This window comes from Idiotropiscis lumnitzeri, chromosome 21, assembly GCF_059441095.1.
Source record: "Idiotropiscis lumnitzeri isolate Australia: NSW breed Sydney's pygmy pipehorse chromosome 21, RoL_Ilum_1.0, whole genome shotgun sequence".
Taxonomy (NCBI): domain Eukaryota; kingdom Metazoa; phylum Chordata; class Actinopteri; order Syngnathiformes; family Syngnathidae; genus Idiotropiscis; species Idiotropiscis lumnitzeri.
Window position 1 is genome coordinate 2,453,359 of NC_142411.1, and position 23,238 is coordinate 2,476,596.

Consider the following 23,238-nt stretch of genomic DNA (forward strand, 5'->3'; position numbering starts at 1 on the left):
AGTGGATTTAGGAGAGTGGCAGAAGCCATTGTTTGCCAATCTATATCAAAAGGGCGCAGCCATGTTGAGTGCGGTTCTTTTCTTCGTCAGGATTAGGCTCGGTTTTACTCGGCACGCCGCTTTCTTTGGGGTGCGGGGTGCGGTTGAACCCGTGGATCCTTCATTTTTTTTTTATTTAGTTTTTTTTCAATCTGCACTGCTTTGAATTTGATTTTAATTTTGAATTGGTCAGGTTTGTGTGGACAACCTGACCTCGATCTGTTAAATCAGGCGTGGGCAAACTACGGCCCGGGGGCCACATGCGGCCCGTTAAACGTTTTAATCCGGCCTGCCGGACTTGGTGGAAAAAAATTAAATGAATAAACCTTAATGTTTTATTTTCTAAATGCTGTATTTTTTCAAAGATACACATTGTTGTAATGCTTTTGTTCACTTTTATTTAAAATTAAATGTATATTTTCTTTTCTCAGATGAGGTGAGCTCACCAAAACACTCCATAAATTACCTTCGGCTAACCGCTCTGCTCTTCCTCGACCATCTTATTTTTATACTCTCCGACTCTCGCAGACATATGAAGACCGCATCGCCTTGTTGGCTGACCATTTTGCAGCTACGTAGAGCGCAGCAGCCTGACAAGTCGAGCGACCTCCGTAAATCGGCCTTGGAGACGCCTAAAGCATCGGTTGCTACGCCAGCGCATGGCAACGCAACGACCAACAACCAAACAATACAATATCCAATCCGTTATTATTATTTTCATTTTTGATTAGCAAAGTGAATGCGTTTGTCTGGCGAGGCAGACGGCTGATATCGGCAATGAAAATAGAACGTAGAAAAGCACATCTTTTGCGTGAGAGCGGGGCGAGTGTGACTTGGCGTCCTCGGCCTTTCTCTGGTGTTAGCACTGATGTCTGAAATAGCCACGCTATTGTTTGCTGTTGGGAATCAGAGTCGAGCCCTGACCCTTTATGCCCCCCACCATCGCGCCCCCCCCCTGCCCTCCTTCTGCCCTGCTCTGGTCCCTCATCACAGCTCATTACAGCGCTATCGATCGCCTCTCGATGCACGCCGAGAAGGCCAAAGAAGTTCTCTCCAGCCTTTCGCTCTCCCCGTGATCATTTCACACCATTTTTATCATCAGCAATTGGACCTTTTTCTTTTTCTGATAACCTGTTAGCGAGATCTTGAGATGAGAATTGGAGCTTTTTCTTCTTGTTGTTGTTGTGAATAATCATTCCAAGAGATTTGTTATTGTTTCTGTTTATCGTTCCGGTTCGGCCGATCGACAAACTTCCTAATGACAAATCGGCGTCAGAATGAATTCGACTTTGTGGACACGTGTTCAACGGGGCATTTTTTTAAGATTTGTTTCCCTTCACTGCCCAGTGCGGAAAAGACGAGTTTATATCAAAAGTGAAATCAAATCTCCTCTCCCGACTCATCCGTCCCCTGCGGTCCGACCCTTCATGTTGCTTTTATCTCGTCCGTTGCCGCTCATATAATAAGACCCAATTTATTATCCAAATCTTTATAGTGGGCAGCTGTGTGTGGGCTCGAGTATAAACACCGCGGCGGCGGCTTTGAGGGGAAAGCAGGTATTGAATTACAACACTTCCGAGTGCAGCGGGCAGCACGTTCCTCGCAGATGCACTTAACACCTGGATGCGTTGCAAAAAGCGGCGTTCAAGATTTTTTTTTTCTTTTTTTTTATTGAGTTGCGGTCAAATATCGTATTGTATAGAAACAAGGTTTACAGTTTGGGCGTGAAAGTCAAGTTGAGATCGTCACAGTAAACCATCAGCTGCATCGTTCATGTGGGCTGCATGGTGAGGCGATATTATGTGATCAATAAGGACATTGTTTCTGTTTTACTCCATTTTGAGCGACGTCCGTTGGACTACAAATCTTTCTTTTTTTTTTCTTCCCCACATCAGGTTTTTATAATAATAATATTTAGGAGTTAAAGGTTAAATTCAGCAACGGCTGTTTTTTTTTTTTTTTTTACTGATTTGTAAAATAAAAGAATAAAATAAATAAAATAAAAAAAAAAAAAAAAAAAAACAGCAGTCCCCTCTTGTGCTGCACAACAGCGTATTCTTGTTCCCGGTGTCCTGTTTGCAACCTGGTAATGTTGACCCTTTTTAATTTTTTTAAACATTTTTCAATCCATCCATAATATTTTGTTGAACTCATGATTATATGTCACGTAACAATCTAAGAATCGACTTTAGCAGAGGAAAAAAAAAATAATAATTTGAAGGGATGGAAGCAATATCCAGGATAAATTAATTGACTGCATATGTTTTTTTTAAATTTTTTTTACGGGGGTGGGGGGGGAGAGGAAAGCGCTTTCAGTAGTGCGAATTATTTGCATTTCCTCCGCTACAGTAACTCGGCAAGGGGTCGTCTGTCCTCTGACCTCGCGCTGACAATCTGCGAGGCCTGTTTAAGGATAATTGCTTACATACCACGCTACAGCACCTCTTGACTCGCCATTTGCATCACCCCCCCCCCCCCCCCCGGTGGCTTTAATAAGCCGCTTACAGTAGACTTTTCAAATAGCGGGTACCACATGACAGAGGTGCCGCCTGGGTCTGCTGTTGTTCGTCAGGTTTGCTGTACCCTCGATCCGCTCGACCCGCCCCCGCCCCCGTCCCCACCTCTACCTCTACATCTTTGTTTCACGGCTGACAGAAGAAGTGCCAGAACTCCTCCGGCTCGAGTGATTTATGACCAGCAGCTGCTTTTGCAGCCCGTGACCCACACAGCTGGGTGTCAGATGTGGTCTCCCCCTGTAAGCAGAAACTTATCTGGCAACCCAACATCAGTCGAGAAGGGGTAAAAGAGGAGAGAAGACCGAGTGGGAGGAAGATGGAGTGGCCAGAAAAAAAAAAATACATGAGAAGGAGGAGATGAAAGTGATAGCTAGGCTGAGAAATGGCGCCCGAGAAGAAGGATTAAAAAAAAAAAAAAAAAAAACACGGATTTGACAGCGCTAAAGAAACAAAGAGGCATTAAGTCCGAGTTATTTTCCGGCAAAAAGCAAGCCGTGCGGCTCCAGACGATCGATTTGAATGCAGCGGCTTAACTCCACATTGATTTCTGCTGGTGCAGGGAAAGCAAAATGTTTGTATTATTTCATAAGCCAATTAGGTGCAAGGATACTCCTTTCCCCGTGTGCCTATTGACCCGCAGTTTGTGGCTGCGGCTTTATTGTCGGGGGGGGAGCTTTATAAAAGATCAATAACAGGCGAGTGATTGGATTATCGGTTAATCAATGCATTGTGCTAATATATCACCAGAGTGATTACAGAGCACTAGCTAATAGGAGGCCTTTGCAGCGCGCCGAGGACATCGCACGGGAAAAGTGGGCATCGTCGATGAAACGCCACAGGGAGTAAAGTTTGAGGGCGTGTATGCGTAGTCCAGTGGCGCATGCGGCGTCAGGTGTACGAGATCCTAAAATAGTGCCAAGGGGCATTTGGCTGGGCTGAGAAACGAGCTTTGTGTTTTGGGGAGGGGTCAAGTTTAGTCTGAGTTGTTAGTGGAAGTCATTCACTACCAGCCGAGTAAAAAAATGGATATTTGACGTCTTAAGCCGTCAATGGCAATAAATGAGTTCATCAGAATGTCATGTTTAGACGAGTGAAGGCACAGAATATTTTAGTGCAATTTTTTATTTTTTATTTTTTGGGGTTGACTTCCCCTTAAAAGACCCTCAAAGTAGTGTTTTCTTGGTTGCCATGGTAATGAGAGACTTAGTATAATTTGCCAATGTGATGGGTTGTTGCCCTGAAAGGTACTTCTAAACCACCTTTTAACAAAAATTTTCACTTTTGAGTGCATGCTTATAAGCACAAAGCAAGATCTTTTTTTGTTTTTTTTTATGTATTTCCACGCTGCAAAAATTCTGGCGTTCCAAAAGAGGCGACAGCTGCTAAAGTTGTCCCATTGTCTGAGAGGAGAAACGTGACTGGCAGGCTAATCTTGTTAGACTCTTAGCGGCAGAAAGGCAATAAGGTAATAATGTAATTATAACGATGAACCCTTTTGCGAGTAATTATCCGCGTTTAACAACACGTCGTCGGGTCATTTGCAGCAGCCGAGTGAGCGATAGCCTTCCGTCTTTTTCTCTGCCATTTCTCGTTTGACTAAAATGATACTAACGGCGTACGCAAGGCTCCGCCGCAGAGGCTGCGGAAGGAATCGTGCTTTTGTTCCACCTCTTTATCCATCTTTATTCCCGGAGATGGAGGAGAAAGTGGCTGACTGAAAGAGATGTGGTTAAACATCTCAAATCCTTTTTAAGGTGTCTTTGTTTGGTTTCTTCTTAGCTGCTTTGTTCCGCGTCTCTTGCTCAAACACCAGCCCGAGACATCATCTGGTCCAGCCGGGCTCACACTGAGGAGCTTTGCTAAAGTTCCTGTTTGCTGAAGAGTTTAGTGGGGGGCTTCCATGTGACAAATTGTCAAAGAGCTTTTATGGAGCGTAATGAAAAGGCAAAACAGGCGAGAAGAAAAGCAGTCATGTGCACGCACGGAGTCGGTGCCGGCTGAAATGTTTTGGACGAATTAAGAATCTTTTCATTGACTTGAGTCCTTCAATTGGATTTATAGGAACAGAAAATGACTTTGAATTTGATTTCCTTAGTGATACCCCTGGGTCGAAAATGGACAATATATGGATCAGAATCAAAATTTATTGTCAGTGTACAAATGAGAATCAAGAGCTCCCTTCTTCAGTGCAATGTAACAAATCATTTAAATATATCAATTAAATTCATTAAAAATTGAATAATTAAATAAAATAAATATGGAATAATAAATAGATAAATAATAAATAAATAAACACAAATAATAAAATAATAAAATAATAAAATAATAAAATAATAAAATAATAAAATAATAAAATAATAAAATATGGCGCAAAAACTCAAACGAGCTTGGACAAATAAAACGGCATCACAACCTCTTCCGTTTTTATTTTTCAAGATGAGCATTTTTCTAAATGCTATGTAACATTTCACATTTGTATTAAGAGTTATTTATAAAAGCATGCACCATTTGCTGCTCATCAAGTCCAAACTAAAAGCATTCCCGTTGAAAGTCACCAACAATTTAGCGGCTAACCCGTATTGGCTCGCATTATCGAAGGAAATGATATTTTTTATATTTGAGCAAATCCATTCTCAAAGGGAACGTGTCTGACTTTTGAGGGCCCACTGGCCAAAGATTAGTGATGTCACAAAAGAAGCATCAGGAGCTACTTCTCATTCTGTCCTATTCCATTCTATATCAGCAAGCCCCTCAAGACTGACACGCTACGTATGACACGTATCTATATGCTAAACCCGGCTCTCCTCCGCCACGTCGACGCCGTTTCCGATCAGCCGGAAGCTTTGTCGCCCGGTTTCCTTGCCGTCGTCACTTCCCTCGCCCTTTAAGTGCCTGTTTAAAAAGCCCCTGCGTCCCAGAGGACTTGTCTTTTACCCATCAGCCTCGTTGAAAGCGCTAATCAGGCGCAAAGCCGAGGGTGCGCGGCGTGCGCTTGTTAGCCCTCGTCCCAATCTTTCGCCGCATCCCCTTTGACATCCACACGGGCACTTAATTCCCCCCCCCCTATTATGTTCTTATGTTTCTATAGCCTCCTAATGAGACAAGAGAGGGGAGTATCAGGTTGTGTCCATTGATGCGGCGTGTGTTGAATGAATGCGTGTGCGGAGCCTCCGAGCCATCTGCCCGTTACAAGAAACGTGGCGTCTAATAGCGGAACCATGACCGTGGAGATCAGAGCCCCTAGCAGGGAGTCTTGTATTCATGGAGCTTTAAAGGCAGCCAGCCAGCACTGATCTGCCACGCCCCCCTCTGAAAAATAAGCATCCCTTCCATCTCCACTTGTTTATGTGCACCCCGATCCCCGTGCACCCCCTGATTCCTCGGCCTCCGAATCCATGTTGCCATGGGTGATGCGAGCCGCCGGGGTCAGAGGCGCTTGTTGGAGGTGAGGTCCAGAATGCGGGCCCATCTGAGAGGACCATCTGGACGAGTGACCTGACATAATTAGTTATTAATTCTTCTTCAGAGGGACGTGAGGGGAGGGGTGCGCTCACACTCGGATAATGATTCCTACCTGCGGGGCTTCTGTTAGCACCGATCCATTCGAACAGAACCAAAATCCGACGGAATTAAATGACAGTCCTCTCAAAACGCCCTTTTCGTCCTACTCTGGCGCCATCAACTGGTCGGATGTTTCCGGCTTGTGCTGCCTTTTACGGTACGGCGGATGCTGAAAATGACAGCCATGTTGCCAGGGCCCACGGCCAATTTATTTTCTCTCCCCTACTAACAAAAAAATAAAAAAATAAAATAAAATTGTCGTCATCATCCTGGGATAGCGTTCTGGCCCTGTGCGGATGAATTCCAAATATGATCAGGTCAGTGCTCCCCCTAGTGGTTGGGCTGACCCCGACGACTCTCCACTGCTACCCGCCCAGATTTGAGCCTGGAAAAACCCTGAAACCGAATATTTTTTTGCAGTTTTACCCTTGATGCAAAATCCTGACATTCACCTTGAATTAGTCACTTCTCATTTGCCCGCAGTGTTGAGCTCTTTGTGTCACAATCAAAGCGTACAGTGGTCCAATGTCAGCAGTGCCCCCCCCCCCCCCCCACCTTAACGCAAGCACCACTCCCACTCCCACTCCCGCCACCGCCGCTGCTGTCACTGCAGGGGAATCTCCTCATTGGCATGCAGGCGGCGGCCGAAGCTGCGTCGCCCCGGCTCCCTCTCTCTCTGGGGATGCTCTCCTCCTTTCTCCTTGTCTGTCTCCCGCTCGCTCCTTCTTGGCCCCCATCACGCAGCTGTCACAATTTCCAGCAGATCCGGAGGGGAGCGCAGGAACCGGGGGAACGAGAAGCCTGACCGATGCGACGCCGTCAGAATATTTTCAAAGCAAACGTCTCCAAAGGCCTCTCGTGATAGCTATTAGGAGATGATTTCTATCACGCGTGTCGTTGCAGTGCCGTGGGATTGTTCTTCCAGCTCTGGGAAATCATTTAATCAGACTCTATTTTTATCCTCCTCAAGTATGACCGCGGGGCTTATTGTGCTTACATTTCATGGCACATGTTTGCGGAGAAAGAGGGAGGGTGAGGGGGTCGTGGGGGGGGGTTGTGTGACATGCAAACAATCCAAACAAAAACAAACAAACAAGTTCCCGCGACATGTGTCAGGGAGCCTTTTTCAAAGGGATGCGGCATGCAACCAGTGCGCTGCTTTGAATTTGGCAAGAGTGAAAGTGGAGAGGAGCGCTGCTGGCAGCCAGACTCAAGCTGTGGCCAAATCAAGCATGAAATCAGGAACAAAGGGATTCACAGGATTGCAGGGCATTAGATTCACACTTTTTGAGCCCTGCCGGCGTGTGTGTGTGTGTGTGTGTGTGTGTGTCTCTCTTTCTCAAGATATTGTCGTTTCTCTAATAGCCTCATGTGAAGGATTAGTACATTTCTAGTCAAGCTGGTTTTCTAATGCGTATCTCAAAGCTTTTTTCGAGCGCAAATGGCATCTCCAAATAACTTTACAGGTGGGGCTCAAACAACAAACGAGGTCGCGAGGTTACAAAGTGCATGCAAGAAAAAGTCGTCATGCGGCACAAGAAGGTGCGCCGAGGTATCGCCGTGCTTACCGGTTTCCTTTTGACTCGTTGATATGCGGTCAATAAATCTTGTCAGAGGAATATAAAGTGCAATTATAACATAATTTCCGTGTTACTTTGGATTGCCGATCAGCACAGCTTTTGAGTAGAAGATAAGGATCAGGTGGTGAATAATGACATGTGACACTCCGCAATTTCTTCTTCACTCCTTCAGTTGAAAAGTTCCAATAATTTTGTCCATGGAGATATAAAAATAAAAAATGATGTCCCATAAAACTACGAACAAACAACGTGACACGGAATGGTTGCTTTTTCTTTTGATCTTGAAAAATAGCCTTGAGCTTTTACGACCTACGCTTTTGTCCTCCTCCTTTTGCATTTATGATGTGCTAGAGAAAGAAATGAGGGCACTTTCGTAATCTGTGCAAAAAAAAGAAAAGAAATCTCTGATTACAATATCTACGGCATACTTTACAAACCCTGTTTCTTGTCTTGCTGAAACCAGCCCGTCTTATGCAAGTGAGTCGTTTCCATGACGACCGCAGCTTGATCTTGAATTGTTGCGTGAATGTGGCACATTCTCCTTATTACAATCCAGCGTCATCATCCAAAAGTTTTTATTACATAACGCTGCTTAAAATGAAAAGTGATAAAAAAAAAAAAAAAAAATCAACAAAATAAAAATCGGACATCCTCGGCGCTGTCAACGCAGTTCCAAAGTCGCAAGTCAGGTGCTCGGACACGCTGAGGCACCTTATTTCCGGCCCACTTTCCAGACTGACCCCCGGTTTCCTGGCTCAGCCAATTAGATCGACCGCATGACCTCAATATCCCGCTCCAGCCAATCAGAACATCTAAACGGGCCGGCGGTGCAGCGAGGCCTGCAGCCGAGGTGACGGCAGCCCCCCCTCCCCCGATTGAATGTTTATTCAAGTCCCGCTCGCTTGATTCGTTTCCCGCGGCTGAGCAGCAAGGGTGAACATGTGTGTGACTGCTTAGCAAATAATTGGACGCACGTTGGATTGGTTTTGCACTTGTGTTTTATATAACAACGCTTGTAAGAAGTGCGGAGGAATCCAACAATCGGACGTTTATGTTCACGGAAGCCATACGGCTCACAAAACATATTGAAACATTCTGCTTCTTGAGGACGACTCCCCACCGAGCGGCCGGCTGAATTTCTTAAAATTGATATATGAATATGCAATTGTCCCTCAATGCGGGACCTGAAATCCATCAAATCGACATCGGGGGGAGGGGGGGGGTACTTTGAGACTTACCACCTGTGTGTGCACTTTGTGTGGTTCACCATCCAAACCTCGAAGCCTAACCACACAGTATATCACATCAGCGACGTCGCGTTATAGCAACATCTGTAACATCTGTCTCCCAATGTGCGCTACATCAATACAAAACAGGAAATGAAATGATTAGCTTCTTGAATGATGGTCTATTTAATTGCTGGTTTGATGACAAGCCTACTTTTAAAATGCAGTAGACGAGAATTTCGTTGTCAGTAATAGAGAACCAACGAAAAGCAGTCCACTATTTGGCGGAGGTGATGGTCAAATTTTTATTATTTGTACATGAAATTCACAATATTTGGCCTGTAATCGAAGCCTTCATGGAATTACCATCCCAATAACATGCATTTATTTATTTATATATTAACCACTGTGAATAATAGTCTTAGCGCATTTTTTTTTTTTTTTATGGTTAACAAAATTGGAAAAAAAATTGGCGTGAATAAAATAAAAACCAGGGTTCTTTAAAAAAGCCTACATTTGCCTCTGGAATAGTAACTAAAATAAGTAGTTTTTAGTCCTTATTACACAATATTCAAAATACACCATATAAAAAACTAATACTAAAACTAATCAAAATTAATTAAAATAAATCAGTATTTAAAAAAAAAAATAGAGCTGTCCTGTCTGGTTTCTCAGTGTATTATAGACCTTTTGAAAGTGTTCTCTTTACTACAAGCTTTGTATTCTGTTAAATCTTGTCGGGTCAATTGCGCCACATTGTTGCTTTAAGCACACGGACGGGACGCTAATGTTCTTCCCAGTATGTAAAAAGCATGGCTCAGCGCTTTCAATCACAAATCCCTCGGAGGAGCAATTATGCGCTCCTAATACTTATATTTTGGCTTCTGGACGTACCGTAATTTATTGTGTTACAATAGAGGACTTGTAGTGTAGTAGTGGAGTGCTCTCAAGGGTGTGCAAGAAGAAGGGGTACAGTGGGGGTGCGCGCGAGCATGTGAGTCTGGGCAAATGGCCCATGTTTAGCCTCATGTGAAGCCAAGTGTAAAAGCCCGGAGGGCACATCACTCAAAAGCTCCATTTTACTTTGGTAGTATTTAAACAAATCAGCTCTAAATACGCACACAGGCCTCACACACACACACACACACACACACCCCCACACACCGATACACAATTTTACGTGGTTCTTGAGCATCTGCGATCCTGCTCGTAGAATCAGAGCAGCGGTGATGTCTGGCAGAGCTTCACATGATCATGTCAGACGTGACGGATGGGAGTTTTGTCTCCAGACTGTGTCCGGGGTCCAGACTCGGCGATCATTCGCACACATTCATAGAAATGCGAAGAGCAGGCGTAAACGTGTGTGACTCCAACTGCTTTGGAACACGCTTGTGCCAATATCCATGAGGCAAGACAGCTTCTGGAGTTTTTTAAATTTATTATTATTCGAGTGCACGGCGAGACATACTCGCTCCCTCAAATCATGTGTCAAGTTAAACTTTACAGCATATTATTTTTACTTTATGTACTTCTTTACAAGTGCATACTTTGTATATAAAAGCTTCATAACGTTGTCAAGCACTATATTAAAAAAAAAAATGTCAGTTTAAATATTTTTTGTAGGAAGGAATTCTAGCGCCGCACAGAGAAGAAAAAATACTTAACACATTACTGACTGAGAAAAACATGAATGATTATTCAACTCGTCTTAAAAAAAAAATTCGATGAATGTTAATTTTAAGGGGAAAAAATATTTTGTGTAATAATACAACCAATATTTAATATGGCCAAGATCCTTTGACAATTATGCAGTGCTAATAACTTTCAGGGGAAACTTTTTATTATTATTATTATTATTAACAATAATATAATAACAATAACAATAATAATAATAAAATAAAATTATGAATTGGCGACGCTCCTTCTTTTTCAGAAAAGTGCAAGTACTGACATTTGAGTACCTCGATACCAAGTACCGATACTTGCCAAGGCTTTAAATTTATTTATTTTAATCACATCTTGTTGCCCCAAATTGCACTTAAACCTGTAAAACAAGACATTTCTCTTACGTGTCGTCGCAGTCTTAACACCAGGGGGCAGCATTTCAAAGGAGTCCACTCAGTAGACACGAGATGAAGAAGAACCATTTAGCAGGCTAGCGGTTAGCATGGTCTGCTTCACTGTTCTGAGATCCTGGCTTGGCCTTACATTTCTGCGTTTTTTTTTTCTCACGCTACTCCAGTTCCCTTCCACATTCCAAACAAATGTTGCGTAAATTGAAGACTAAATTACTCTTCAGTGTGAAGGGTTTCAACAGTTCATACAACGCAAAGTCAGATGAGAGAGGCTCCAGCTCACCCATGATACGTATGATGACAAGCGCTATAGAAAACAGATGATATTCGGATGATAGTTTCACTTTGTTCAAGCTCTGACATAACGCGAGCGCCAATGGAGGTGGGTGAGAAATTAAATGATATTCCAAACAAGATCTTGGCTCTGCATAATATTTCGGAAATAAATGGAAATGAGGCCGTCTGCATCGTGTTATCCAAAAAGAGCGTGACCAGCAGTCATAGTGGCCGCAAACGAGGAGTTGCATCATCTGGGCAGGCAACGTGAATGCGAGGACGAGGACGTCAGCTTTGCGTCTGCTACCACATCTTAGTCGGGCTGCTCCTTGCAGACATGCTGTGAGCAACGCTTGTGGTGAGCCAAACATAGTCTTATGTTTATGGAAATCAAAGCGCTTGATGTCATGGAAACTGTGAGAGTGAAAGGAGTCAGACGTGTCGTCTAATAGTCACAGGAAATCAATCATCATAAAGTATTATTTAGTACACTTAGAAGCAGACGCCATACTGTAGGTGTGCAAAGTTTTGGTGTTTTGCAGCTATTCATCTGGTAATTGAAAATGTTGGCTTTGTTTACGGAGCAACAACATGATGATCAACAAGCAAGGATGAAAAAAAAAAGTGACGTGAATAATTACTGTTATATGTATTAGAAGACGGGAAATGAAAATGTGGATGAAGAAATTAGAAATGAAGGGCGAAGAAAAATTATTTGTTTTTGTCCGCATTTTATTTATCTTTTACTGGCTGCAAAACCATTTCAGAAAATCAATATTCTCTTCTGAGCTGTGCTCATAAAATTGGAATAAGTGATGTAATTTATTAAAATTATTATTATTATTTTTTAAATAAAATAAAATTATTTTTTTAAATAAAATTAAAAAATATATTATTTTTTAATATAAAATTAAAAAAGAATATTTAAAATGAAAATTATTTACTGTACTCTCATTATAAGAACCTTATTATCTTTGCAAAGGCTTTTAATCACTTTAATGAATTTTATTCGATTGTGCCGGCACACCTCAGGTTGTAACGTCAAAATAGTTAAAAAAAATCCACACAGACAAGTTTGTTTTGAAACTGTATTCAGATTCAAACAACTTTTTTAAACCAATAAATAATCTCCTCACTTCTTGTCCAAAGATTCCTTGTGAGATATTTACATTATAAATTAAATAAGAGAAAAAACAATCAGCATATTATTATTATTTTTTTTTTTTAGATATGACAAACAAATTGCATGTGAAGCAGGATTTGAAAGCATATTGTTTTTATGCTACATGAGGTAAAAACATGGGGACGTTTATATCCTGATATGTAAACCATGTGATTTTCAAAGTGATATATACATGAACTGGAACACATTTACAAACAGAATCATTCGCATTGCCGTTTCCGCTGCCGTTCAAACTCTAAAACGACTCTTTTTGGACATGAAATCGATGGCACCTAATGAAACAGCCCACTGACGAATAAATACGAAGAACCACTGATATTTTACACAAGCGAAGTGCTCACCGTTCCCATGTTGAGTCAACCATTATTCCTACGTCTCCGTGCACGGGAGGCGAAGGCGCAATCAAGCGACACATTCTCATACGGTCACTGGAAATCCAAGACAGATTAACCAACAAAGCCAATTGCGCGTGAGACATTTCGGCCGCAAACATCGGCTTGATGTTTAACCAGACGCAGAACCTTTGTCGCCTGTGCAGGAAGAAGGGAATTCAGTTCAGCGCCATTCAAAAGAACGCTTGTTTCCCTTCTAGTGGAACAAAAGCGACGGCCTTTGCCTCTTGGCTTTTGTCAACATCGGTTCGTGAACGTTCTCGGAAAACAACATGCTCCAGTGTCAAGAACAACAGCCCTCCGCGTGGATCACCTCGCCGTGCTTCGGAGCATCCTTGTTTGGAGAACAAGACCCATCTGCATCCGATATTGTCAGCTGCCGTTGGTTATAATCACAGACGTAGCCTTGTGTCCCTGCATTTGCTCGGCTTGCATCCTCATGTGAGACGCGACGTCATATTGGACTCCTCCGCAGGCGAGTCCAGAGTAACTCCTGAGGCTCTCCGGGTCGTACAGGTGTTCCAAGGAATACCCAGTCAATGCATAGGCCGCTTGCCTGTCCAGAGGCTGCCTCTCTTGGGACGGGTAGAGCAGAGGGCTCCCTTGAGGTTGTGACTGATGAGGGGACAGATCAGTCTGCATGTAGTCTTTGGTGAGGGGAAGACCGGACCTGGTGATGACGTCAGAGCTGGGGCTGCTGAGGCGAGAGAGGGAGCCAGGACTGGTTGTGTTTTCGTCATTCTCCACAGGACCGGGGATTTTTACGCGGTGATGGAGGTGCTCGGAAGGGAGGTCAATGCTCGGGGCTCCCGGACCTCGGCACACCACGCTGGGCATGTTGAGATGTGAGTGATGGGGTAGTGACGTGTTGAAACACGGACTGTGAGTCTTAGAGACGTCGAGCGGCGATTTGTGCTGCTGGAGACGGCTTTCTTCCTCTTTGATCATTTGTTGCGTGGCACGAATTAGGGTCTCCATCTTACTGGGCTCTCGGGGACTGGCCTGGAATTGGTCCCCGTGGTACCGCTCGCCGGAATCACTGGTGGACCCCCCGCCGTCCGGTGAACTCATGATGCTGTCTTCATCCCAGTGGCCTCGTCCTAATTAAATCAGAGAAAAACACGATTACACGGTTTCACAGAAACACTTCCTGCCTATAGTTAACTCTCATTTATTTCGATGCAAATACTTTCGGGTCTGAAAGTGCATATGGAATCTTACAATGTCTTGGCAGACAACAGTGATTTGGGTCTGCGCATTGTGAAATGACTTGGCTTTCAATTTGAGGCAATTTTTGAACAGATGGTAGCAATCGACACACTGGCAAGAGACGGCATAAACAACTAAGCATGTCCCATAATAACATTTGGAAAAGAGCTACCAGGAGCGGCGAGGCCAGAGCTATTTCCAGAGACAGATGGTTGCGGCCTCAACCCTAACACCTCACCGTGGAAGGCGGCGTGGTAGGACGTGATTTCGTAGCCCTCGCTGTTGTCCGCAGATGGTTTCGGAAGGGCCAGCACGGAGCGCGTGGCATCCCACCACACCTCTCTTCCCGACTGGGGGGCTCCCAGGAAGTATCGTCCACTTTGACATCGAACCCGGTCGCAGGCGGTCGCGAGAGGACGCGTCTGGGCGTGAGCCAGGTCCTCTTCCAGTAGACCCAAACCATAGCACAGGGATCCCGAGTCCGGATACAGTCGGTAGGCGCACGATGCCTCTGCGGCCTCGCTCGGATCCAACAACTGAGGCGAGGCCGCCTCTGTCAGTGGGCTCCCTCCCCATTGGCTGTCTTGGTCAGACTCCGACCGCTCTGGATTGAATGCCGAAAACTGCTGCGGAGACACAAACCTCTCTCAGACAATCGAACCTGGCCTTCGTCTCTCGTTTAGTTCTGTCAACGGTTATTACCTGCGGGTAGGGTGACACTCTGGCTTTAGCTTTTGACTGGGTCAGACGTGACTTTGTGCTCTTCCTGTCCTCGTTGAGACTGTCAGCGTAAGGAAAAGCCGGCTTGGTGGGGCTCATTTGGTCCAGGGACAGCTGCATTCCCTTGTATTCTGTGTCCCTTTTGCACATCAACACAAAATACGGTTAGGCGCTACGAACAAAAGCTTAAGGTGATATTTATCCGAATATCCTGCCGTGGATTATTGACCCTGTGAAGTGACGGGATAACCGGATTTAGTCATTGGTTTGCTGGGTTTTGTCATTATCGGGTAGAATTGTTTTTCTTCCAGTTTTCAAGCATTTCTTATTCGAGGAGAACAGGTTGAAATGTTCTGACTGGCTATTACCGCTTTGATGGATGAGGTAGCTGTGGTCAGCGTTGCTAACCAGTGTCATTAGCGCTGTCAACCAGTCAGCTTCAAACTGGGAGCATTATTCGACGCAAGATCACCAAGGTAGCAAAAATTGGAGGTTCCACAGATCTTCCGGCAACAACTTCTAAGCTATCGTATTCACAACCAAATGAAAATAGAAACCTTGAACGACACATGCTTATACCCGCTTTTGACGATTCAACCCAGCATGCTGGTTCTGAACTCCAGCCAAAGTTTCAGTGCAGACGGAGCGACAAGGTTCCCGTGTCAAATGCTCAGCAAACACGAGCCTATTAGAACTTATCACATCAACCGTATGTAATAGCAGCTGCCTGGCATTTGAAACCCCCCGTGGCCCATCCCTGACCCCGCGTAGCCCGCCTCTTTAATAGGACTCTAAATATGACCCATTCTTTATGTACAACGCCTCGGGAGAAAGGCCGTGTTTGGATAGCCACCAGCGAGTGAGTGTTATTTGCTCTTGCAAAGGTATAGTTGCGGCGCTTTCGGGGGGTTGCATCCTATCTGCACCCTGCTGACTCGTGGCTGAGCCAATAATGTCGGGCCATTGTGTAAACTCAGCTGTGTTAGCCGAATTCCACCTCGGGGTCAATGTCAGACCACCTCGCGCCTGAAATGCACCACCAGTGCGGCTCCTGGCATGTTTTATTAATGGCTTCTTGTTGGCTGCTTGTTAGTAATTGTTTTGCTGCTCAAATGTTAAAACATCTCAGGGAAGAAACTAAATATTCCTGTACATGCGCTTAAACGTTACGTGCGGATGAGCCAGACCTAACAAGGCGGATCCACCGTGTACTCTCTGAGAGATAGCTATTGATTCCGAGTTCTCCTTTCGATCGACTTTGCTTTCTTTACACTGTCGATCGATGGCGGCAGTAGAGGTTTTTTGATGGGGTTCAACCCCGATGTTTGTCTTGCTGTCTCAAAGGGTCTGAGTTTGATTTGTTCTCTCATAACAACAACTTCCCCGAGCCCTGCTTGCCACAGTGTTTGGCGGATTTGTCAAGAGACCCTAAATAGTGATGAATCGCTTTCAGGCGACATTTCACAATTCCAATCTGGCGTTTGAGAATCTAGATAATTTTATTTGTAATCTTTCTTGGATGAACGTAACATCATGGAGGTTTTCCAGTCCGGTTTTAATAGGATGCGTAGCACAGAGTCAGCCCTGTCATAAGGTTTTAATGACATCCCCCCTGGCTAATGACTCTGGAGACTCTGTCTCTTGTTGGTTCTGACTGCAACGTTTGATACGGTGGAGCACGGTATTCTGTTGGCTCGTTTGTAGCATTCGGTGGACATTAGTGGTGGCGCTCTAGAGTGGTTTGGATCCCATTTGGTAGCTTTGAGGCCCATTCTGTTGTATGGCCTTCCACAGAGTTCAATTTTAGGGCCCCTGCTATTTTCATTCTATCAACTCATCTTAAAACACATTTTCTTTCTGTTTTAGGAATTGATGGTGATTAATGACTGTTTTTACCACACTTTGCATGCGGCCATGATTACTTGAAAATGTTCTATCATCCAAAACGCATGATGGACAACATTCATTTTTAATATCATTAAACTCAATATAGTTTAATGATAATTTATAACATTGTATAATATAATATAAATAACATATAATATATAACATATTATAATGTAATGTAAATAATATAATCATATGATTTAATGATTTTTTTTTTATCCATACGGGAGAAAAAAATTGTGCTCAATGGACAGTAGCCAGCTAGCAAACCTGCAACTTTCCAAAGATTTGCCAATATTACATTATTGTCTGCATCATCCTTAAACATGTATTTTAGAAATACAATTTTCCTAACTTAATGGTCTGTGCAATACCACATTTTTCCTTTTTAGTTTTGATTGACAGCAGGCTCCGTTATTCACATATGATCCAAGCATGAGTCGGATCCGCGGATACCAGATTGTATGCCTTTTGTGCACTGCCACATGTTACCGATCCAAACTGAGTCAGAAAAACTGAATTGGATCTAAATAACCCCCCCAGAAACAACAGGCAAGCACACATACAATATATTTGATATTTGATATGACGTGTAGTGTAGCATGAAACGACAAGAGTTCCCGTTGCACCTCCGCGTTTTCATTTGCGTTATTTGCTGCCGATGCAGCATGGCCTATATCCAATCTGTCCTCTTTCGCTGCCGTCACCAGCAAATCAGATTTATATCGAGGCCTGATATTGATAGTATTCCCCTCCTATTTCATGGCTCATTGCGCTCCAGCGTCATCACATTTTAAAGGACACTTCCGACACTGCGATGTGGGAAAAGAAAGCCTCAGTCTCCGATGCCCTTTCCAGACGTTTATTGAACGTCGCGAGAACAAAATAACGCATACAGGAGGACATGAGGCACACTCCACTAGGCCCCGCCTCTTAAAGGCGTACCATTGCACGAAAGTCCGCTATGTGAAATAGTACTCCGGCACAACCCCATAAACGTCATTTTCAACTATTTAAAAAAAAAAAAAAAATCTTCTGGACTCACGTGAGGACGTAGTTGACACTGACAATGCAGTGAGGTCTTGATGACCTGCTGTTGTGGACGATGGTGGCGTAACTCTGCACCCACACCCATCCGCCATGTTTGGCCAGGAAACGGTAATACTTAGTGGTGACTTGGCCCTTTACCAGCACTGGGGGGGAGATAAAAAGAATCACACAGATGACAGAGATTAGCGCGTTTGTGCTGCCGTAATGGTCCGCATGTGTCGGCGCACTCACGGAGGTGGTGCGCGCAGCGGAGGTGGAAGATGTCACAGCTGTGCACGTGATGGTACAGAGTTTTCTCAATCAGGTCCTGCGGTTCATAACCTGTCAGCTCGGCAACCCTGCGGTGAAATGATGGGATTTTGTTTAAAAAAAAAAAATACAAATAAAATCGCCACATTTACGTTTGATCGCCCAGGATGTGGAATGTGGTTGTAATTACGAGGTGGCACTTGCACGCGAACATTAATGATGGTCATTTGGTAACGTGCGCTCACCTGGAGTCCAGGAAGATGAGCTTCATGTCCAAACTGGCTCTGAACATAAACATGTTGCTGTGCAGTTTGATCTCGGTCACGGCGCTGGGGGGCAGGGAGTGCCCCACCGCCACTAGGCCCACATTCTGGTAGCAGCCCTCGAAGGGAGCCATGTCCAAGCTGTACTGGCGGATCTTCAGGTAGCCACTGCAGTGGATCACCTGGAACGGAACATGTTCTGCGTGAACACACGGAATTTACGCGGTATCATTTAGAAATAATCCTGCTTGAATGGATGGACCATTACGGTATCGAATTTATTTGGTAATTAGTATTAATGCATTGGAATTTTTTTTTACCCACTGGCTAAAACAGTCATTTCAATTACAACAACTTAAAAAAAATTGCTGAGTTGTTTTTAAATTGGAATTATTTATTTATTTGTGGAAAATGTGGGAAAGCCGATTTTCACGTGAGCAAAATTGAAACTGTTTTTGTTTAATTGACCAACTTATTTATTTATTTTATATTTTTTACTAAATGCAATTTTCATGTTCATATTACCTTGTATCCACCACTGGTGAGTCCTGCGTTTCTTTTGGCCAACACACATTTCATTCTCAGAAAGAAAGAGCGCTCCACTTCATACTCTGAAAGGGAAATCATTATGTAGAGATTTCAGGTGTTATTATCATTTATAAAATACATTTGTGCTATAGCACACATTTAAAACTGAAACAAAAAAATGTAAATGAAAAATAAATGACGATTTTTATGAATCAAATCCGTTATGTCATTAAGAAATGAAAAATAAAAGACGATGTTTAAGACTCAAATCCGTTATGTCATTACGAAATTCAAAACGTGCACATATGAACCACGCTGCACATGGAATGCAATTTATTCAGGCGTATATTGAACATAACGCAAATGACTAAAGCAAGCAATCGGAGGGATCAGGAAAATCAACTAAATACTTCCAGGTGTATACTTTGGCGACATTTATGCACACTGCGCGTCAATCACGCGTCACTTTAACACTGACGCGTCTGTTCCAATGATTGCGTCGCTCGACACGCTCATGACATAGCAAATAGACAAGAATAATGAGTTTGAAACCTAGACGGAATAGAAATAGCTGGAGCTCCGGGATAGAATGATTAGTGTTTTTTTTTTATTTTTATTTTTTTTTACCTTGTACAAAATGTGAGTGGTAGGGCTGATGTGGCGTCAGGACAGCGGTCATTTCGTCATGGTCGGCTGGGTGCACGTATTCATAAATACTGTTTCCGGTCAACTCTACCTGTGGAGAACAACCCCGATTAGGAATATGCAAATTTGCAAAAAAACAAAACAAAACAAAAAAAAAACAGACCTGGGATAGTCCTAAATGCACGGACGCTGTTTCTGAAATGTACATTATTTTCCCATCCGGAGCAACAACGAATATAAAGCCATCCAATGTCTACAAAAAAAATAAAAATAAATAAACAGCTGTTGTTAGAAACCACTTACATAATAATAATAATAATAATCCTAATAATGAATGCTAGACCTGCAGTAGATGAGAGCCCAGCTCACGTCCGAGTTTGTCCAACGGTCTCGTTCGAGTAGTATGACCCCAAGCTTCACCCAAACCTGCAACAATAATCATAAAAAAATAAAAACAAATCTGAAATAAACACGAATGTTTTAAAAGAAAAAAAACCATGCCGTTTTAAGTCAGCGTCACACTATTTTACGTTTAATTTATCGCATCAGAAAATAGCGAAGAACTCCAATTAATGCCAATAAATGAATAAACCATCTACTATGCAGTTAATCGTTATTTTCGTTGCAGACATAATCATGATTATTATAATCATAGAAATAACACAATCTTACAAATGCATGACGACAAACACAAATGTATTTTTTGTTTTTTTTTAAATAAAAATGCTATATCTGTTTTCACGTGTAACTGATTAAAAAAAAAAAAGAAAGGAGGACTCGGCGAGCGTTTTGCATGTCTCTTGCATGCAGGGCCGAGCGTGTGTGCGTGTGTATGCGCGCGTGTGTGCATGAGCGTGTGTGTGTGTGTGTGTTTCCTCGCGCTCTCACGGCTTAAGGTGATTACAAGCCCTGCAGGGCCCTCGCCATAATAGCTGCGTCTTGCTCGCAGTCACGCAGCCCGCAGAGAGCTGCATTATATATACTATACCGAACGAAAGAAGGGGAAAAAAACGATGAGGATGGAGGTCTTTTCTTTGCTTCATCTGCAAAGCTGCAAGCTCGATCAATGTCGCATAACACTTTAGCCGTGTCCTCGTCTTGCAGTGATTGAGTTCATTGGGCAAAATCTGCATGATCCCGCCGCGCTTTCTCCGATACGATAGACGCTCGGTTGAAATGGAGCTGTTTTATTCAACTATTATTATTTAGACATTTAGGTGGATTTTGCGCTTAAATGCCGTTGCTTGGTCTTGCTAAATTGTTCTTTGTGTCTTCTCTATTAATATTGAGCTATAAGAAGTCGAGTAAATGTAGGCAGTTTATTATTATTATTTTTTTTTGCACACGGTTGTGTTGATCACCTATATCATACACTCGTTCAAAATAATCTCCAAAAGCTGTGCTTGCGTGTCTCACCCTGCGGGAAGACGATCCTCATCTTCAGGTAGCTGGTGGTCAACCGAATGATGGACGCCTTGTCCAGCTGCGACGTAATGGCCGACGGGAGCGGCAACATTTTGGCCAGCTCATAAAATTCACTGTTCTCCTTTTCCCGTCTAGTCCTTGCCGCCGTTTTCGATTTCTCCTTCATGTCGGTGCCGGTTCGTTGCTGCTGTTGCTGCTGATGATGATTGTGATGATGATGCTTGCATATGCGGCCCTGTGGGCTCCTTTCACATCAGCGGCGCGGTTTGCTTCCTCGTCATTGTAAATTAATTGTCGCGTTTTTTTTTTTTGTTTGTTTTTTTTTAGGAGGGGGGGGGGCTTTAATCAAAAGGAAATATTCACTTCTGATAGTGGATATCCAGCGTGTGTATGTTTAGATATCCTCGGTATTCCTTAGATCGACGGTCATTCGTCCGACGTGGAGGTTTGTATCCATCACCTGCACAACAAACACAACGTTATTGTTATATACAACTGTTTATATATATATATATATATATATATATATATACATATCATATATATATATATATATCATATATATATATATATATATATATATCATATATATCATATATATATATCATATATATCATATATATATATCATGTATATGATATATATATATATATATATATATATATATATATATATATAATATATATCATATATATATATATATATCATATATATCTGTCATCATAGGCCCTCTCATAAATTAACCGTCGATAAATCTCCGACGACTCCAATCTGGAAAACAATCCAATATACACTAAAAGATGCATGAAATAATAACCTGCAATTAAAATTAAACATTTCTACAGATTACCATTGTCTAAAATTATTTTTTTTTAAATGTTCCAGGATGACGAATCGCCACTCGTATTTATTGACGTTAATTTAATAGAAAATAATGCCCCACAATCAAGGAAAAATATTTGTTTTAATATTCTTCAATGTTTGCAGGCTATTGTATGTAATAAAATAATAATAATGCACTCATAAGTGATCTGTTGTTCACTTTATTGTGGTTTAACGGAAAACAGACCACAGAAAAAAAATCCCAAGATACAAGCTTAGACTTGTATTTATGTTTTTCTATTTTCCCTGATCAATTGGCAACAGAAAATATTAATGATGTCGTGGAAATCAAATGGCCACTCTAACCTATTTAATCAGTTATGAATGCTGCGAGTGACATTAAATTGATTTAATTGCGCTTAAAAAAACAATCAATAGAGTCGTAAATTCTAAATGACAATCTGCCTGCATGCACATGCGTTTTGGAAATCCCCTGCGTTCTTTTTGAATAATAATAATCATTTTCATACATAATGTGATCTGTGTGGCGTGATCGCGGATTCAGCCGCTAGCTCGCCATCAGCCTTGCGAATCGATCTTACCGAGCCTGCTGGGAATTTCACCTGTCCTGAACCTGAACCGACTCGACCAAGTCGTCCCAGTTCGGTCCCCCTTTCTCAGCTCCTCCCGAAGTTCCACCCGGAAAGGCGAACACGCGGCCGTGCGCTGCATACACCTTCCCAAATTACAGGCACGCGCAACGAGTGGCATTCGTGCCCTCGACGAGCCTCCTTCGCCTCCACTTCCTCGCGTCGCCTCTCAGGAGCGACTCGAAACACGCCCCCCGCTGCTCTCCCATTGGCCACGAGCCCCCAAGCCTCCTTCACGATTGGGTAAAAATCCCCCTGTGGGTGTGGTTTTAAAGCTGCCATGCGCGTGCACGCCACTTGTGGCCGTGTCACGGCGCACAAGTGAGCTAAGCTGACGATTTTGTTGTGTTTTTGTCATTAGCTGGCACCAGTTGGGTGGGGGAATTATTAAACAAATGATTATTTCATTATTAAAGGAAACATATAAATGACATCGTTGTAATCAAGAGCTCTGGACCCCCCCCCCCAGTTTAACAAGGTTATTATCATTCATAAATATGCAAATGAGTTTGCGATAACAAATATGCTAGCATTTACCGAACTTGTATTTTTGTTATCTCGTGAAGCGCTCAAAAATGGGCAACAATGGAAGAAAATGCAGTAAAAAGATTATGATGAACTGTAATAAGCACAGGAAAATAATCATGAAGCCATGTGCTGTTATTATAAGATAACTAGTCTATGTGATTAGTGCTTCAATGATACTAAGTCAATGAAATGCATTTATATGCTTATTTTGGTCCACAACAAATTGTCATCGAACCATTTTTTTTTTGCTATTTTCGTAATTATTCTCGACATTTTGCACGTGTCACTAAAATTGCTGTCCAGTCTGTAATAATGAGGTAGCTTCGCCTAAAAAAAACAATTTTTTTGTGTTTTTTTTTTTATACTCAATCACTTGATTTTGAGTGTGATCTGATACCTCTGCAATCCATTGAG

At 42.8% G+C, this 23,238-nt stretch overlaps 1 protein-coding gene across 1 annotated transcript; it reads right to left on the bottom strand.

Annotated features, from left to right (window-relative positions):
* Positions 1-12,570: 12,570 nt before the first annotated feature.
* On the bottom strand, positions 12,571-22,395 carry LOC148316431 (single-minded homolog 1-like). Its single transcript, XM_088286390.1, has 12 exons — positions 22,249-22,395; positions 20,816-21,284; positions 19,743-19,825; positions 19,563-19,652; positions 19,382-19,490; positions 18,752-18,837; positions 18,209-18,408; positions 17,946-18,052; positions 17,710-17,857; positions 14,760-14,916; positions 14,296-14,680; positions 12,571-13,948 (listed from the first exon to the last, which is right to left on the bottom strand). Exons 2-12 carry the CDS (start codon positions 20,988-20,990, stop codon positions 13,221-13,223), a joined length of 2,268 nt encoding a protein of 755 aa, XP_088142516.1. The 5' UTR covers positions 20,991-21,284; positions 22,249-22,395; the 3' UTR covers positions 12,571-13,220.
* Positions 22,396-23,238: the final 843 nt, after the last annotated feature.

Coding starts and splice junctions, on each gene's coding strand:
- LOC148316431 (XM_088286390.1), bottom strand. CDS start 20,990: ATGAAGGAGAAATCGAAAACGGCGGCAAGGACTAGACGGGAAAAGGAG. Junction 19,826..20,815: donor GAGGATCGTCTTCCCGCAGG/GTGAGACACGCA, acceptor TTATTGTTGCAG/GTTTGGGTGAAGCTTGGGGT. Junction 18,409..18,751: donor TCACCAGTGGTGGATACAAG/GTAATATGAACA, acceptor GTTCCGTTCCAG/GTGATCCACTGCAGTGGCTA.